This window comes from Mirounga angustirostris, unplaced genomic scaffold (genome assembly GCF_029215605.1).
Source record: "Mirounga angustirostris isolate CCGP_5_RB_7025 unplaced genomic scaffold, mMirAng1.0.hap1 SCAF_17, whole genome shotgun sequence".
In the NCBI taxonomy this organism is placed as follows: domain Eukaryota; kingdom Metazoa; phylum Chordata; class Mammalia; order Carnivora; family Phocidae; genus Mirounga; species Mirounga angustirostris.
This window is the reverse complement of record NW_026991725.1, coordinates 14,055,226-14,056,188: the sequence shown is the minus strand read 5'-3', so window position 1 is coordinate 14,056,188 and position 963 is coordinate 14,055,226. Positions and strand designations below refer to the sequence as shown.

Sequence of the window (963 nt, the reverse complement as noted above, 5' to 3'; positions counted from 1 at the left end):
TTCTTTTTTTTTTTTGACTGTAAACCATGCAACATTGTCTTTTATTATGTATGGGTTTTAAAAATTATTTCCTCAATCTCTCCATACACAAACAAAGTATACTGTTTAACATACTGGAACTGGGAAATATTGACCATTGCCTAGATAAGGGAAAACTATCCCTAAAACATGCTTAACCAGGAGGCCAATTCATCTGCCGACCTCCAAGAACATGGAGATGAACATGATAGACAGACTGTCCCCCATCTGAACCTTCATTCACCACCATTCGATAACCCTTCTTCAGGCCCAGATCACATTTCTTGCCCACAATCATTAAATGTCCAAGAAGACGTTCATCATCATCTTCTGCTACAGAAATCTGAGATATAGGTTTCTTGGGTATCACCAGAAAATGAGTTGGTGCTTGAGGGGAAATGTCATGGAAAGCAAGACACTGGTCATCCTCAAAAATGATTTTGGCTGGGATTTCCTTGCGAATGATCTTCCCGAAGATCGTGTCGCCACCAGGCCGCGCGGGCTGAGCTTTGGCGATCTCATCTGCCATCTCGGCCTCCCTCCCGCGCGGCCGCCCCGGGGAGAAGCTCGAGAGGAGGGCTAGAATCAGACTTCTTAGAGGTGTAATTGTAGAGAGAAAATTTCTCTACTGATTCTGTTGTGAAAGAGTTGTCTTTTTTTTTTTAAGTTGGTGATAGTGTACTGTTTTTGGCTATTAAAAAAATATATATATGTAATATATAAAAGTATATATATTTCACTTTCTGTAGATTTTATTGTCTTAAGTACTTTGGAGGTGACTTTAATGTGCTCAACAAGTAGAATGTTACACAGCAAGTAAAATCATTATTATTTAATCTTGTTTTGTTTTTGAGATTCTAATTAATTAAGGAAAATATTCCTCATCTACTAAGTATTTTACCAATCCTTTTTTATTTTCCTTTCACTTCTTCCCCTTCTTTTCTC

General features: G+C 38.1%; 1 protein-coding gene across 1 annotated transcript; it reads right to left on the bottom strand.

Moving 5' to 3' along the window:
* LOC123854192 (adenosine 5'-monophosphoramidase HINT1-like) lies at positions 1-592 on the bottom strand. The gene has a single exon (XM_045889266.3). It carries the CDS (start codon positions 545-547, stop codon positions 173-175), a length of 375 nt encoding a protein of 124 aa, XP_045745222.1. The 5' UTR covers positions 548-592; the 3' UTR covers positions 1-172.
* Between the last annotated feature and the right edge of the window lie 371 nt (positions 593-963).

Bases quoted from the DNA above. Each gene is read 5' to 3' on its own strand.
- LOC123854192 (XM_045889266.3), bottom strand. From the start codon at position 547: ATGGCAGATGAGATCGCCAAAGCTCAGCCCGCGCGGCCTGGTGGCGAC.